The sequence below is a fragment of the Antedon mediterranea genome, chromosome 4 (assembly GCF_964355755.1).
Source record: "Antedon mediterranea chromosome 4, ecAntMedi1.1, whole genome shotgun sequence".
In the NCBI taxonomy this organism is placed as follows: Eukaryota; Metazoa; Echinodermata; class Crinoidea; order Comatulida; family Antedonidae; genus Antedon; species Antedon mediterranea.
The window spans coordinates 19,348,298-19,364,405 of record NC_092673.1 but is presented as its reverse complement, the minus strand read 5'-3'; the positions used below and the strand labels follow the sequence as shown (position 1 = coordinate 19,364,405).

General features: G+C 34.0%; 3 protein-coding genes across 4 annotated transcripts in view; 1 reads left to right on the top strand and 2 right to left on the bottom strand.

Annotated features, from left to right (window-relative positions):
• LOC140046810 (uncharacterized) overlaps nucleotides 1–16,108 on the bottom strand; it is a 423,911-nt gene that overhangs the window by 29,204 nt on the left and 378,599 nt on the right. The gene's annotated exons all lie outside the window — the stretch shown is intronic.
• LOC140048070 (uncharacterized) lies at nucleotides 6,241–9,009 on the top strand. 2 transcript variants are annotated; one of them, XM_072093072.1, is made up of 3 exons: nucleotides 6,241–6,794; nucleotides 7,355–7,455; nucleotides 7,545–9,009. In XM_072093072.1, exon 3 carries the CDS (start codon nucleotides 7,657–7,659, stop codon nucleotides 8,362–8,364), a length of 708 nt encoding a protein of 235 aa, XP_071949173.1. In that variant the 5' UTR covers nucleotides 6,241–6,794; nucleotides 7,355–7,455; nucleotides 7,545–7,656; the 3' UTR covers nucleotides 8,365–9,009. The 2 variants fall into 2 exon arrangements, with proteins under 2 accessions (XP_071949173.1, XP_071949174.1); XM_072093073.1 differs by having other exon boundaries at nucleotides 7,355–9,009.
• LOC140048069 (uncharacterized) lies at nucleotides 11,799–13,262 on the bottom strand. Its single transcript, XM_072093071.1, has 2 exons — nucleotides 12,785–13,262; nucleotides 11,799–12,366 (listed from the first exon to the last, which is right to left on the bottom strand). The coding sequence occupies exons 1-2, from the start codon at nucleotides 12,991–12,993 to the stop codon at nucleotides 11,946–11,948; spliced, it is 630 nt and encodes a 209-aa protein (XP_071949172.1). The 5' UTR covers nucleotides 12,994–13,262; the 3' UTR covers nucleotides 11,799–11,945.

Here is a 16,108-nt window from a genome sequence, read left to right as displayed (position 1 = left end):
AATATGCCTATATTTATCGAGTATATTGTAGCATAGAAAATATACACAAACGTAAAACGTACCCACAGGCAGGAACTGAGCTAAGACATTTTTGAAAATTAGAGCTGATTATAGGTCCTGGAAAATGCACTTATTGTGCTTCGAAATATGAAATGAAATTAAATATGAAATGAAATTTATAAGTACCTAAGAAAATTTTGAAAACTAGACCTGCAGGTCTTCAAAAATTGCATCTTATAATTTGAAAACATCGGGCCTAGAGGCTTAAAAAAGTGGTTAATTGGGGTGGGTGGGTGGTGTGTGTCCGCAAGCGTAGACCATTTTCAGTAGTATACCTCGCAAGTGTATGTAAGCTTACCATCTGGACTTTGAGTATGGTGAGAAGTTCATGACATACAGGACATTGAAAACTTAATAACTAAACTATAATAAGATGTTGTTGGCTAAGCGAAAATAGCATGTTTTTTGTTTAGTAATGTATGAAATATTTATTTTAGGTGCCCCACGGTACAGAGGATTAATTGTAAATTAAAAAATTGGTGAACATACGAATAATTAACATAACTTGTTTTTGCTGTAGCGTATGTCGATACACAGTACACAAAGTAACGCGAACGATTTGTACAAAGGCCAGACAAGTGCATTCTTTTGTTTAGTAGTTAGATCGCTGGCGATAATGAATGCATAAAGTGCACAATAGCCCTCTGACGTACTCACGGTCAATTGAACGTCGCGGTTTTCTAGGTGCTGAAGCTACGAAGTGTACGTGAACAATGTGCAGTATATTATATTCCCCGACAAAAATTTGGTGGGAAAGCTAGTCTCTCTGGCAAGGGGGGCTTGAGCCCGTAGCTCGAACTAGCACTTTTTGAAGTCGAAGTTCGAACTACGACTAAAGTCTGGTTTAAAGAATACGGGCGTATCACTGTACTATCAGACTAATATACTTTTTTTTATTTTCACGTCAGACATGTTTTGTTCAAAGATATTCAGCAGCCTAACTTCTGTGACCTTTGTAACAGACCTTAGTAGGTTTGAAATTACCTTTTAACTCAAGTTTATTGAACAATTCATGTGCTATTAAACGAAAGGCCTGAAAGGTAAGTGATAACATAGGCAGAATTTGAGCAAAAGATAGTTATCACCCTTGTAGTGTGTGCACCAAGATTATCTTTTAAAGCCTCTGAATTTCGAATTAAAATCTGTTATTTTATTGTATTGCAATTTTTGCTGTAAAAATAAAATAGTTGAGAAACACTTCAATGGATGCAACTGGTTGCCATAAACCAACGTTTCCAAACAAAGTATTGCTAATCCTGTAATTGTCATAAAATAAAGCACAATTCTGTAAGTCAAAATTAAATATTCTGTTAAAATAATATAAAAACTCACACTACAACTGAATCTGAAAAACAGAATTGTTGGTACCCTACCCTGGAAACAATCCTCAATCCACTGGTAAATCAGTTCGACTGAAAATTTCTACATAAACACGCTACTTGACTATAAGGGGTTTATAATTGTTACTGCTTCTGTGCATCACATGACTTCCTTAAATCAGTCTTGCGTGCTAGCCTATAATAGAAAATATAAGTCTTGTTTACCTATCTACAGTTTGCAAACTTCATATAAACAAAGATAGTATATTAGAAAGATATCATAATTCCTATTCAACCAATGTAAACGAACGAATTATGGGCGGAGCCAGAGCCATATGTAAAGAGTTACAACATTGGGTTAAAGTCGCATGATACTGTATATAGATCAAATTGTGTCAAAATTATCTCCATTAACACATAGTATAGATTAGGAGCAACAAATACTTTAAACGTTTTCTTATGTTTTTAAAAATGTAATTGCATATTTGACGGTGAATTATTGAGGTGCAAATTGTACAGATGTACTTGCTTGGGCTAGTACATTATAAGATTTATTGATTTTGGAACAAAACATCACTTAACTATGTATTTTTTTAATTCATAATGGATGCTTTGCTGATTAAATAAAATAATAAAGTGTTGTGGATATATTTCTTAATAATATTTTGTGCTTCAGAATAGTATGTGTATTTTGATTACCAGGAATTGTTATAAAAAACAATTTATACTAAGGGTAATTAGGAGACTCTGTTTGGTTAATAGAGGCCTACTATGCCATTTTATGTTGTGATAATAGTATTTATAATATTATTTATTGGCCTATATACTGGTTAATTATTGGTAAGGTATATCAAGAAGGGAAAAAGATATCCATGGGAAGGCCAATCCTACTTCACATCACATTAATTTTATTTATTTTTTTATCATAAATTGGTATGGAGAATGCACTTAGAAGCTATATTAAAATGTATCACCTAATTATAAATTATTAATTAAAAAAAAATCATACTTTGCATAATGAAACAAAAACTACTGTTTGTATTTTATTGTGAGCAATCTACCAGTTTTATACAAAATATTTTAAAATAACAATTATGGATAAAAAAATGGATAATAAGAACAGAACGTTATTTTGAATTAAATATATTTATTATGAGATAAACAATTCTTTATTCAATAATGATATCATTTATTGTTAATTTACTATTAAAAACCAAAAGTGTTATTTCGCACTGCCATTTTAGTATGTGGAGGTCCGAAATCATAAAAATTAAATGGTGGGAGACTTTATAAAAGCATGGCGAAAGAGGACATTTTAAAATTTTGATTAGAACCAAGGGGCCTAGGCTTCTTTCCCCAGTCTATTATTAGCCGTCCCCTCTAAATCCTGGATCTACTCCTGGTGTATTTCTACCAAAATGAGTGTGGCATTATGTTATGCAGGTTAGACAAACTTACTGATTCAACAGATTTTTACAATCTTCTGTCATGTGAAATATAAAGCATTATAACTACAGAACTAAACTAAACTATCTGCATACCCCACACAAGTACCCTGACTAACAGCCCTGGGGAAGCAGTGCATTTTAGTCTATTAATAAATGGATCATAAAGTAAGGTATTACAATACCCCACACAAATACCCATGACTAACAGCCATGGGGAAGCAGTGCATTTTAGTCTATTAATAAATGGATCATAAAGTAAGGTAGTACAATACCCCACACAAATACCCTAACTAACAGCCCTGGGGAAGCAGTGCGTTTTAGTCTATTAATAAATGGATCATAAAGTAAGGTATTACAATACCCCACACAAATACCCTGACTAACAGCCCTGGGGAAGCAGTGCATTTTAGTCTATTAATAAATGGATCATAAAGTAAGGTAGTACAATACCCCACACAAATACCCTGACTAACAGCCCTGGGAAGCAGTGCATTTTAGTCTATTAATAAATGGATCATAAAGTAAGGTAGTACAATACCCCACACAAATACCCTGACTAACAGCCCTGGGGAAGCAGTGCATTTTAGTCTATTAATAAATGGATCATAAAGTAAGGTATTACAATACCCCACACAAATACCCTGACTAACAGCCCTGGGGAAGCAGTGCATTTTAGTCTATTAATAAATGGATCATAAAGTAAGGTATTACAATACCCCACACAAATACCCTGACTAACAGCCCTGGGGAAGCAGTGCATTTTAGTCTATTAATAAATGGATCATAAAGTAAGGTAGTACAATACCCCACACAAATACCCTGACTAACAGCCCTGGGGAAGCAGTGCATTTTAGTCTATTAATAAATGGATCATAAAGTAAGGTAGTACAATACCCCACACAAATACCCTGACTAACAGCCCTGGGGAAGCAGTGCATTTTAGTCTATTAATAAATGGATCATAAAGTAAGGTAGTACAATACCCCACACAAATACCCTGACTAACAGCCCTGGGGAAGCAGTGCATTTTAGTCTATTAATAAATGGATCATAAAGTAAGGTAGTACAATACCCCACACAAATACCCTGACTAACAGCCCTGGGGAAGCAGTGCATTTTAGTCTATTAATAAATGGATCATAAAGTAAGGTTAACAATACCCCACACAAATACCCTAACTAACAGCCCTGGGGAAGCAGTACATTTTAGTCTATTAATAAATGGATCATAAAGTAAGGTAGTACAATACCACACACAAATACCCTGACTAACAGCCCTGGGGAAGCAGTACATTTTAGTCTATTAATAAATGGATCATAAAGTAAGGTAGTACAATACCCCACACAAATACCCTGACTAACAGCCCTGGGGAAGCAGTGCATTTAGGCTATTAATAAATGGATCATAAAGTAAGGTAGTACAATACCCCACACAAATACCCTGACTAACAGCCCTGGGGAAGCAGTGCATTTTAGTCTATTAATAAATGGATCATAAAGTAAGGTAGTACAATACCCCACACAAATACCCTGACTAACAGCCCTGGGGAAGCAGTGCGTTTTAGTCTATTAATAAATGGATCATAAAGTAAGGTAGTACAATACCAACAAATAAATAGTTATTGTCTCAGATGTAGGGCTACTACAGGTCATAAAATGCTACTTTAATGTCATAAAAACATTAGCGTAGATCAATCGCGGCAGAAACCTATACTAATACAATTATAGCATCTACAATTCTAAGCCAATAACAATATAGTATTGTTTTTATCTGGTATATTGATGAAGTAGGCCTACACTAGGGTCTTCACAATAACATACAATGTAATTTAATAACTGTTTTCAATAAACATTATACTCAGTGGCATGAGGCAGAGGCCTGAAGCCACTTGTTTAGGAAACCTAAGTGGCCCTCCAAGTTTCAAAGATTGAGGCCTCGGACGTTTTTAGCATTTTCGACATATTTTATGCCTGTTCCTCTGGGCACTGCTCATGGGCCCCAAGCTTCGATTTAGCCAGTGAGCGCACATAGCCGTTACGGCACTGATTATACTGTTCAAATATGTATGAATACATACAGGGCAACAGAGAACGTGCGAAAGAAGCGCAGTCAACAACAAGGTTAAATGTCGTTGCACATGTGCAGTAAACAATACACAGTATTAGGCACGCGACCGTTTCGTTGTTACCATGCGGTTAATTAAACTGTAACATTGTGGGCGGTCCGCAGTCTGTCGGCGAGAGTCAAGGAACCCTTGATCTCACGTCGATGCATATCCTTCTATTCTTTAATCCATGGTCTTGCATACTTATATTAACAAAGAACCTTTTGTAAAGAACATGTTAACAGTCAAGTTGGTTAAGTCAATAAAAGAGTGTACACACGTCACAAAAGCAAGACACACTGTGTACTATCATGGAGGAAAAAATAATGTAATCTTTTTCCTGTAATTTCCTTCATGATATTACCAAGTATTTAAATTCACAAATGATTATTCTTATGTGTTAGTTGTAAACAACATGATATTTTTTTAATGAATATTTCAGTGATACCCTCACAGCATTCTAATTCCGATTTCAACTAATCTTCTTCTGGATGTCACCATAGGAAATAGAATACTGAGGATGGTGATAGGTTACAGTGAAATATTTGTCCACAATTGTTGACCAGTTTTATCCTTATCCTGATATTTATATTAACTTAATTATTAATTAATTTATATAAATTTAAATTATATATAATAAACAAAAACCACAACAAGCCTGTTCACTATGCATGTTACCATTACCATTTCTGAACCAATCAAAATGAAACTTACACCTAAATTCCCCATTAGTATGGAGAGTGCCCTTATATCAAATGTATCACCTAATTATGAATATCTAACCTACAAAATCGTAATTTGCATAATGAAACTAAGATACACTATCTGTGAGTAGTGTGCATGCTTTATGCAAAATTAAACAAAAAATAACAATCCACATGAACAATAAAAACATTTTGTTTACTTTTTTATTATAAATTGTTTTATTATCATGACAATGACAAATAAATCCAAACTGTCAATCATCAGTCAATAAGCTTTATTTTGTTGTTGCTTAAATTTAAACATTAATTATTGTTGTTCTTAAGTTCACCAGGTTCAAATTTATTCAACAGGGGTCCACAGGGTACTGGATATATTGTCCCCCAAAAACATGAAAAATGAAGATTAATAAAATCAAACTTTGAATAGGGAATTCTGCAGTTTCAACCCATTGTCTGATAATTTGACTATTTTTTGCATTATTTTCAGGTAAACAATTTTATTTTCGCTCCAATTTTTGGTCAAAGTGAATAACTATTATGACATTAAAATTGCATATTCAAGAAAAATATATATATATTTTCCAGGTGACGATATATCTTTAAAGTGCTAGTGCCACAGACTTTAAATTAAGATGTTAATGATTTTTTGGGTAGACTTAATGTCTATAAATCTTGACCGAAATTTGCATTGACCTACTTTTAACGGTATGGCCGTAATCACCTCTTAATTAGGAACGTTAATATGCCCTCGTACTTTATAAGCGTGACGTCACAGGCAGAAGACATTCTACTTCCGCCTTTTAAAACAACACACGTGCATGCATGAGACGCTGGTTTACTACTAATAATATATACTGTATACTGCTTTCTACTGGTACTAATTGTTATTTTCAACTATTATTATTGTCAGCTACTTTTTTATTTATCTATTATAATAAATCAATATGCCTTCTCGCTGTGTTGCTGCGAATTGTGATCATGAAAATAACTTATTGTTTCGGTGGCCAAAGGACAGTTTCATCGCCAGGCAATGGACAAGATTTGTACGTACAAAACGCGATAAGTGGAAACCCACAGCTCGATCAGTGCTCTGTTTTAAGCATTTTTCAGACGATTCATTTACAAACATGGGTCAATTCAAAGCTGGTCTAGCTACAAAGTAAGTATTTGTTAATTAGATGAATTTACTTTTAATATTTTACCTTCAACAAAAACTGAATAAAATACGTTCGCCGTCGCTATTGTTAGGCCTGCTGGGCCCGCTGGGCCAAGCCTAGCTTCTAGGCGGGCCGGCACATAATTTGCAGTAACATTAAAACTACTGTACATACATACAGTACAGTTGCTCCGCCTGATATATATGTATAGTATTTACTTTATGTTGGTTTATCTTTAAATAAACTTAACATAATTAATAAGTAATAGTAATAACAGTTTTGCCTACACCACACAGATAACTCAACTAGGCCTAACCTAGTTGTTATGTATTTGGCTTATTACATTAATAATAATGGGATAAGGGCTAGCCTAGCCAGGCCTAATTAGTACTACTGAATGCTGTACAAACATGATGGAGGTTAGTCAATGCCTACACTGTTATGCTCAGTAGGAGAATGTCCTGTCGGTGTAAGTGGGAACTAACAACTATATTATAATTATATTGCTTACGTTATTTTGCCCTTAATATTAATTAGACAACGGTTTCCTCACTACTTTTAGGCTTTTTTACTGAATGCCAAAACAGCGGTACCAACAATACATGTTGTGAGGGAGACATCCGACGATGGTGGTCAGGTGGCCAAAGAGTGTACAGCACAGAGGTTAGTGTAATAGATTCAATAAATAAAAGAAAAAATGTTTAGGTTTGTCTGATATTTATTATTAATAGTATTAATATTCATTCCAACAGGTCAGCATTTGTTAAAAGAGAAAAGGCGGGAGTGATCAGGGAGCTTATTACTGGAACAGAGGATGAGGAAGAGGATGAACAGGAGCTCGCAAGTGTATGCGATAAGCCTCTTATGGTGTCCAGAGGCACACAGACACGAAAGCAAAGAAAACGTGTTCGGCGAAGAAAAATGAGCAAAGCTAAAGTCGTGGCACCCAAAAAAGCCAAACCAACATACAAAGAACAATCGTCTGATGAAGATGATGAAGATTTTGATGAGTCGACAGAAGATGATAGCGATTCAGATTATCGACCGGAAGAGGATGTATCGGTTTCAGATGGTGAGGATACAGAGATGGAAGATGATGAGATGAAAGGATTTAATGGGGATGCACATAGACAGCCAAAATACATTGTTTTTCACAATCACCTACTGATGCTACTTTCTATATGCCTTTCCTGTTTTTCCAGTAAAGTTCAAGTATGTTGTCGTAACAAGGGAAGCATGCTTATTGCAAACATAAGATGCTTATGTTGCCACACTAACCGCGAGTGGAAAAGTCAGCCAGAAGCTAGAGGTACCCCAATGGGTAACATTCTACTAAGTGGGGCTATTCTTTTTTCTGGCTCAACACCCACACAATTTTTAAGAGCGCTAAAAAGTATAAATGTGAGCGCCATTAGTAAACGTACTTTTTTCCGTCACCAACAAAATTTCTTACACAGAGTTGTAAGGAATAATTGGTTTTCTAAAAGGGATAAGCACTTTGCTGAATTACAGGGCAAGGATATTTCTATTGGAGTAGATGGACGCTGCTATTGGAGTAGATGGACGCTGTGACAGTATGGGCCACAGTGCAAAATATGGTTCATACACATCAGTTGACTTGACCGAAAATAAGATTTTGAATGTTGAATTAGTTCAGAGTAGTGATGTTAAATCATCTTATCATATGGAACTTAAGGGTCTACAAAAAACATTGGATGTCTTTAAAGATTTCAAAGTAAATATAAGTACAATTGTTTCCGATAGACATAGACAGCTACAAAAATATTTAAGGGATAATTTTCCAGACATTAAGCATTATTTTGACTGCTGGCACATTGCAAAAAGTATTAAGAAAAAGATCAAGGCCATATCAACAAAAAAATCGTGTAACCTTTTAGGTAATTGGCAAAAATCTATTTCTAACCATTATTACTGGTGTGTAATGTCCACCAACATTGATGAAAAAGATATCATTGAAGCAAAGTGGAAGTCTGTGGTAAGACATGTACAAAATCTTCATACTGGACATCCTGAACCATATACGGAATGTGCCCATCCGGTAATGTCTCCTTCAGACCAACGGTTAACAAAGTGGTTGACTGCTGATACTGAAGCTTGTGATGCCTTACAAAAATTTGTTGAAACCAAAATGTTGGTGAAGGACATTCGCAATTCTTCACCTCATGGGCAAACGTCATCAGTGGAAGGGTACCATAGCCTTATAGACCAGTCGTATTTGAGGTGTAGGTGTCACTTTTTGCAGAATTTACTTCATGTACTTTTTCTGAGGTAATTTTGGCTGTAGAATACGAATATGAATGTTGATCGCGACGGGGAGGGGGCGTTTTTGAGATATGAAGGGTCAAAGGTCAAATTAGGTCAAATAAGTCATTTTATGAAGAGGAAATCGTTTAGATATGTTAAATGCAACAGAAATGTGTTGTCTAGTTGATATAGTCCAAATAAACATCATATCCAAAATTTATCGAAATCGGACACCGGAAAGTGGGTTAATTGGCATAAATTCAAAATGGCCGCCATTTACCATTTGAAGTTCCCATATCTCCTCAACGGTTGGTTTTAGACCACCTAAGTGCATTACGAGTAAATATAAATGTGACATTAAACTTTCAAACTAGCATATTTAAATTAGCATATGACGTAACTATGACGTCATAAGGTAGTTGTGACGTCATATATTATGTTATAACTGCTTAAATGACATTATCCTATGCTAAAAAAAATGTAGAAACCGCAGGAAAACAATTTTCTAACATTTTCCTGTTGAAATGAACATGATACGGTCAGACATCAAAAAGGTTAATTAGCATAAATTCAGAATAGCCGCTATATAAATGTGGTATTAAACTTTCCAATTAATATTTAAATTACCATATAACGTACCTATGACGTCATAAGTTAGTAAAGTATGATGTCAAAAGAATGCGCAATTGGCATATTCTAAGAAAAAATATGTTTTAAATCTCATGAAAATAGTAAAACATCCAGGTTAAGATCATCAACTGTGTATCCGCATGGGCTCTATCCCCTCGTCGGGGAGCCTATCCCATATCTGGGAACACAGGTACTTTTTGTCGAGTCGGGGAATACTGTAAAAATCGTTGGCGTTCACTTCGTAGCCTCAGCGCCTAGAAAACCGCGACGTTCCATTGACCGCGAGTACGTCGGAGGGCTATTATGCATTCATTATTGCCAGCTATCCAACTATTAAACAATAGGTACGCACTTGTCTGGCGGTATCCCTTTGTACGAATCGTTCAACGTTGTGTCCAAACGCGTGATATCATATTCCATCCAGGGACCAAAATGTGTCGTAGTATTACTTTCCAGGCGAAGTTTACTGACGGTTACGTTATGTACTGTGTATCGACGTATGCTACAGCAAAAACGAATTATGTTAATCTGATACGTTTGTAATGAGTTTAATGTCGTTTAATTCCACCCTTACCTAAAAGCCATCCTAAATCTGGAGGGGCGAAGCAAATTTGGTTAAATGACACCTCTAGATGGCTGGAAATGGTATACTCTCGCACATAACATTCATGATAAATAGCACCTCTAATTATGAACAATGATGTCACCTGTGAGAAATCGTTGGTTGATAGGGTTGCTGAATGTATTGTTATATTATAATCAGCTGAATATACGGGTAGTAGTACACAGCATTTATTAGATTTATGTATACAAAAATAAATGTTTTAGCTGTAAGACTACACACACGACACCATAATACATCTACACCTACGCTATTATTATGCCAGCTAGTTACTACACCAGTACTAGGCCTAGTAGTATAGTAGTAGCCTACTCTAGAAGCCTGTCAGTAATAATAATATAAGTTCTAGGCCCTTACACCACCTAAAAATCGGGGGAAAAAATTTAAAAACAGTAGTACACATGTTTATGTAAAGCTAGCGCTGCATGCAAAATAAGCTAGAGAAAGATGTTTCATGCATACGGTCACAATACGCTAGGCTAGTAAAAGCCTACCCACTATTCACTTGAGCGAACTTTATATGCGGTCATCGCGGTTTAAACGTCCTTTGTTTACATACGTCGTACGCTGGAAGCATTCATATTCGGGCCTAGACAATATCATTTTTGATCACTGAAAACGCGAAAATGAAAAGTTCTAACTAACTTTATACTACACAGTGTATTACTAAAACAATTTCAGCATATAAAACCGATCAGATTTATAAATTATTTTCACATTTACGTGAATAAAATTAACAGCAACGAAGTCTTTTTTAATCCAATTTACTCATAATTATGTAGAAAGTGCGCCCTCTATTGTCTAAATTTGTTTTATTTTGATTAATTTCGGCTCTCAAAAATCAAGATTTTAAACGTTTATATCTTTAAAAAGCCCCCACGTTAGTCCGATCAACAACCAGATTCGTAATCTACGTCAAAAAATGCACTAGAAAAAGTTGGTTTGGAAAATTCTGCAGAAAAGTGACACCTGCCTCCAGATCCGACTGGTCTATTATTAATCATTTCGCTCCTAAAATGTTCCACTTTTCATATAGTGGAATGAAGAGTCGACTTTTCATAGCTGCTCTTCACTATAATGAGAACAGTACCAGAGAACAAATGGTAAATAAGGCTGGAGAAAAGCAATACGTAATATCATTTCCTAAGTACAAGAAAGGGGGTTACATTGTTAAAAAACTTTTAACAGAATGTACATATAATTATGTTGATGAGTTATTCAAGAGTCTTCTTGAGATTGTTATGGAACCAAATCTAGATGCATTTACAGAGACCATACCACCATCATTGTGCGCAGCATTTGAAAGACCTGAAAAAAGTGCTGCAGTTGCCCAACATACAAGCCGGTTTAAAAACCAGTAATAACTTGACACCATGTTTATTAATCATATAAATGAATTGAACACAGCATATTATTGTAGACATAATAAAATTGTTGAAATATTCACAATGTACTGTATTTTCAGACTATTTCATTTTTTCCCCAATAACAATGTATTGGAGATGTATATGAATGAGAGAAGCAATAAAATCAAAATGAGTTACAAATTGTATAAATTATTACTTTATTTAATTTCCAAAAATTACTAAACTAATACTAAATAGTATAAGAAAATTAAAATGCTGCTATGGCTGTTTTAATTTAGGTCAGGTAATTTAAATCCTGTAAACACCGGGTCATCTCCAGGTGGTGGGAAATGTGCTCTTATGCAAGAGACAACACAAGACGGAAGCACTATACGGATATTTTTTCCGACATATCCATGTATCCATCGGGCATACTGTCTGTACGATATGTGACGGTACTTTTTGTTTTTTGGTCCGTTATAGATAACTTTCTTATCATAGTGTTGCTTATACGAAAGCCATGCTACTTCCAGCACCCAAGGGTCAAGAGCAACAGACTTGAAACCTGGATGATTTGTGATGCAGGAGAATGGAGCATCATTGTTGAACAGATTGACATTGTCTTCAAGTTTAGCACTTGTGTTTTCGCACTCCTTGCAGCAGATGCACTCTTCCCCTGAGCCCATGATTTGGCAATGTTCACAGGAACACCTGAACAAGATGAAAACATGTATTTAGTCATTATAAAACTAATTATTATGATTATAATTAGTTGATCATATCAGCAGTCACTCAAGCAAGTGAAATTCAAATGCCCATTTGAACTATGACCAGAATATTAATATTAATACTTTAGGCCTAGTCCATCTATTATTATAACCAAACCCAAGCCCAAGGAGTAGCCTATTATTAAACCACCGTCCCAAATCCGACCCATCTAATAATCATCAAACAAATTACGATGGGGACTTTATATTAACGTATGGCATCTCACAAAATTTGAAAAAAAAAAACCGATTGTATATTTAGAATTTAGAAACACTGAGGTAGCTCTAGCTTCGATTGATTAATTAGGCCTAGCCCAATCAAGCAGACGCTTCACTACAACAACCACAAGGGGAACACCTACCATTCTAAATTATCCAGGCGTGCAGCCATCATGTCAACATCTTCACCTTGGGCTTCTTCATCAATGTCTTGTAATTCATGTTCCTCAAAACGTGGTTCGAAATTATATGGTATTATAAGGCCAGTACCATTTTCCTCATCACTTGATGATGAACTACTACTACTAGGTCTATCTGATGAAACACTTTCTAAATCGCTTTCGGAATCCATAACAAATATTCAGTAAGCTTGTTGTGATCGCCGCGGGGTGTGTTATAAGGCGCAAGATGCAGGTTAGTTCCTCCTCGCGATCGTCGGTGTTCTGGCTGTGACGTCACATACAAATGTCGAAAGGTAACATTTCGTGACCAAATAACGACACACATATTGCTTTTTTTTTCATATATATAACAATTTATTATTGAAACTCAATTTAACACAGTATCTACATATATTATTCTTGATACTGATAATAGTAAATGTCGTATTTGTCGAAAGTGTGGCACTAGCACTTTAATATAAATTGTTTTTTATACCTAAACAATTCCTGGTAATCAAAATACACATTATTATCCTAAAGCACAAAATATTATTAACAAATACAGTATATCCACGACACTTTATTAATTTTATTTAATCAGCAAAGCATCTATTATGAATTAAAAATATACATAGTTATGTGATGTTTTGTTCCAAAATCAATAAATCTTATAATGTACTAGCGCAAGCAAGTACTTCTGTACACTTTGCACATCAATAATTCACCATCAAATATGCAATTACATTTTTAAAAATATAAGAAAATGTTTAAAGTATTTGTTGCTCCTAATCTATACTTTACATGCATTAATGGAGATAATTTTGAAAAAGTTTGCTCTGTATATCACATGACTTTGAAGTTTAACCCAATGTTGTAACTCTTTATATATGGCTCTGGCTCCGCCCATAATTCGTTTGTTTACATTGGTTGAATATGAATTATGATATCTTCCTAACGATATCTTTGTTTATATTAAGTTTGCAAACGATAGATAGGTAAACAAGACTTATATTTTCTATTATAGGCTAGCATGCAAGACTGATTGGGAAGTCATGTGACGCACAGAAGCAGTGACAATTATAAACACCTTATAGTCAAGTAGCGTGTTTATGTAGAGCTTTTCAGTCGAACTGATTTACCAGTGGATGGAGGATTGTTTCCAGGGTAGGGTACCAACAATTGTGTTGTTCAGATTCAGTTGTAATGTGAGTTTTTATATTATTTTTACAGAATATTTAATTTGACTTACATAATTGTGCTTTGTTTTATGACAATTACAGGAATAGCAATACTTTGTTTGGAAATGTTGGTTCATGGCAACCCAGTTGCATCCATTGAAACAAGTGTTTTCTGACTATTTTAATTTTACTGTACAGCAAAAATTGCAATACAATAAAATTACAGATTTTAATTCAAAATTCAGAGGCTTAAAAGCTAATCTTGGTGCACACACTACAAGGGTGATACTATCTTTTGCTCAAATTCTGCCTATGTTATCACTTACCTTTCAGGCCTCTCGTTTAATAGCACATGAATTGTTCAATAAACTTGAGTTAAAAGGTAATTTCAAACCTACTAATGTCTGTTACAAAGGTCATAGTCCATGGGCCAGACATTTTTTCGGTATCAAATTGGTGGCAAATGCTACCATACATTTTTGGAAAGCTTAATATGTCTACTTTTTAGAAATCCATGATAGCAATGCCAATTGTACAGCTTAATAGTCATTTTTGAGGATTATATAACACCGCCTACGGAAAATATGCACCACAAAATTTTGGGGTAGGGGGTAACACGTTTGCTAATAACTCGGGATTTAATGAACAGATTTGCATTTTCTTGGTATCAATATGTAGTGTATAGACAGCTTAAGTGTAATATATTTTTCTAAGTAAATCCAACAATTATTGACGCCATTAGAGGTCAGAAGGTCATTGAACTTTAATAAAAAATGATTTTTTGTCTAATATTAACGTATAACTTTCAGTTTTTAACAAAAAAAATACAATAGATGTTATGCAAACTGATGTTTTCATGAACATATAGACCCAATAAACAAGAAAATTGAAGTTAAAGATTAACAAAATATGAATATGCTGTGTATTATGAAGACATTTTTTTGTTTTTGTAATTTGTAATCGTTTACAATTATGGGGTAGGGGGTAACATTTTTGCAAATAACTTACAATTTAGTTAACAGATTTGCATTTTCTTGCTATCAATATGTAGTGTATAGATTGCCTAATTGTAATATACTTTTTAAAAATGAATCCCGCATTTGTTGACATCTTTAGAGGTCAAAAGGTCACTGACCTTTAATAAAAAATGCAATTTCTTCTAAATTAGTTTTAAAAATTTCAATTTTAAACACAAAAAACAGGAAATCTTATGCAAACTAATGTTTTCTTAAACCTATAGACACAATAAATAAGAAAATTGAATTTAACATTTTTTCTAAATTGAATATGCTGTGCATTATAAAGAAACTTGTTAGTCATTAGTAATTTGTGACAATTATGGGGTAGGGGGTAACGTTTTTGCAAATAACTTAAGATTTAGTGAACAGATTTACATTTTTATGTTATCATTATGTAGTGTATGGATTTCATTATTGTAATATACTTTTTTAAAATGAATCCAGCATCTATTGACGTCTTTAGAGGTCAAAAGGTCAATGACCTTCAATCAAAAATGCAATTTCTTCTAAATTAACTTATATATTTCAATTTTAAACACAAACTTACAAAAGATCTTATGTTGATGTTTTCCTAAACATATAGACACAATGAATAAGAAAATTGAAATTAAACAAACAAATATTCTATGAATTTATGAAGAAATTTTGTCCGTTACTAATAATTTGTTATTAACAATTATAGGGTAAGGGGCAACATTTTTTCTAATAACTTTGTATTTAGTGATCAAATTTGCATTTTTTTGTATTAATAATGTACTGTGTAGGTTGCCTAATTGTTATTCATGTTGAAAAAATAAAACGTAACATATTGACATCATTGTAGGTCAAAGGATCATTGAACATTAACAAAAAATACAATTTCGTCCAAATTTAACATTAATAAAGTTTCAATTTTAAACACAAAAATACAACAAATCTATTACAAACTGGTGTTTTTTTTTAAACCTATAAAGACAATGTACAAGTACAAATTAAAGTTAAAGATTAAACACAAATAAACATGTATAGGCCCTAACAATATGAAGAATTTTGACCGTATTAGTAATTTGTAATCCTTAAAAATTATGGGGTAAGGGGTAACATTTTCGCTAATAACTTTGAATTTATTG